The sequence below is a fragment of the Otolemur garnettii genome, unplaced genomic scaffold (genome assembly GCF_000181295.1).
Source record: "Otolemur garnettii isolate 467f Iridium unplaced genomic scaffold, OtoGar3 scaffold00043, whole genome shotgun sequence".
NCBI classification, from domain to species: domain Eukaryota; kingdom Metazoa; phylum Chordata; class Mammalia; order Primates; family Galagidae; genus Otolemur; species Otolemur garnettii.
Genome location: NW_003852438.1, coordinates 3,486,065 through 3,487,577, shown reverse-complemented (window position 1 = coordinate 3,487,577; position 1,513 = coordinate 3,486,065). Strand labels below are relative to the sequence as shown.

General features: G+C 43.8%; 1 protein-coding gene across 1 annotated transcript in view; it reads right to left on the bottom strand.

The window, feature by feature from the left end:
* SLC25A30 (solute carrier family 25 member 30) overlaps nt 1–1,507 on the bottom strand; it is a 17,016-nt gene extending 15,509 nt beyond the window's left edge. Inside the window, exon 1 of the mRNA XM_003790357.3 lies at nt 1,425–1,507. Within this exon, the coding sequence (XP_003790405.1) occupies nt 1,425–1,488 (64 nt within the window). The 5' untranslated portion in view covers nt 1,489–1,507. The remainder of the gene's footprint in view (nt 1–1,424) is intronic.
* Nucleotides 1,508–1,513: the final 6 nt, after the last annotated feature.

The window sequence follows — 1,513 nt, the reverse complement described above, 5'->3', positions numbered from 1 at the left end:
CCCTACTCCTTTTGAGCCACAGGTGCCGCCTGGCAATCTTTTTCTACTTTAAAAAAACTGAGGAAGGGGCAGCGCCTGTGGCTCAAAGGAGTAGGGCACCAGCCCCATATGCCGGAGGTGGCCGGTTCAAACCCAGCTCCGTCGAAAAACTGCAAAAAAAAAAAAACAGTCTATACTTCCCAAAGCAATCTACAGATTCAATGTATTCCCCATTAAAATCCCAACATTAAAAAAAAAAAAACTGAGGAACTAAATGATTCATAACCCCCCTGAAAATGCATAAATATATTTTCTTTTCTTTACATTTTTATGTATACTTCATCTTACTCTACGGAGGATTCGATAGGCTGCACTGCTCTACAAAGTAGATATGTGGAACAAGAAAGCCATTTAAAAACATAAGTAACTGTTGTGTACATATATAAGGACTAAAATTGGGATCAACATGAATGAACAGAGGTAGTAAAAAAGTTCATTTCCGAAGGATTTCCACTAAGTGGGAGAGTATAGCCTAAAATTAAATCTTATAAAGCAGGTAGATGTCTAATAGTCCATCTAAATATATAAAACCCATCCTCAGACAGTAACCTGGATCCACTGTGCCAACCGGAAAACCCACCAGCACAGAGAGCCTAAGCCAGCAGGTGGGTGGTGACTGCATCTCAGCCCTCGCCCCAGCCCTCCTCAGTACCTCATGGGCAACGTCTGTCCTGGGCAGCAGCAACTGAGCCCTGGAAGCAGTGAAATGTCCAGCCTGGCACAAGGTGCTCAAAAGCTGCTCACTCAGTACTTGCTGAATGAATGATTCCAGAGAACAAACAATACACAGAACAAACATGACCGGATATGGGACCCAACTGATGTGGAAGTCACAAATGGGATCTGGGTAATGTGTATAATTAGAAAGTGATTGAACGGGGTGGTGCCTGTGGCTTGAAGGAGTAGGGCACCAGCCCCATATGCTGGAGGTGGCGGGTTCAAACCCAGCTCCAGCCAAAAACCACAAAAAAAAAAGGAAAGTGACTGAACAATCACATCCATTTAACCCAGATTGGTGAAGACCCTTCAGCTTCTCAGACCTTTTTACAGCCAGATGGGTTAACAGTGGCAAAATGGGGGAAAGGTCAAGGAAAACGGACAGCTGCAATCCAAACACGATTCACAAAACTTCTGTTTGGCCAACAGGCTCAATTTTTTCCCCACTAAACTTTGAACCTTAAACTGCTAATAAGTAGCCAAAACAACAATTTTGTCTTAAAAACATTACCAAAAGAAGAAATGTTTGAATTCTGAGATTAATGTTTCAATAATCTCACATTCTGTACTTGAACTACATTCGTATCAAACACCAAATGTCAAGTCAAAAGTTTCAAACACCACCGTGTGCTGCAGGCAGAGTGTCCCCAGCAGCCCCAGCCCCTTACCGCACTCGGCCGTGATGGAGGCCAGCCCTCCATACACAAACGGCTGCCAGTTGAAGGCTGACATTCTCAGGCTGTCTCTTCTTTGCTTC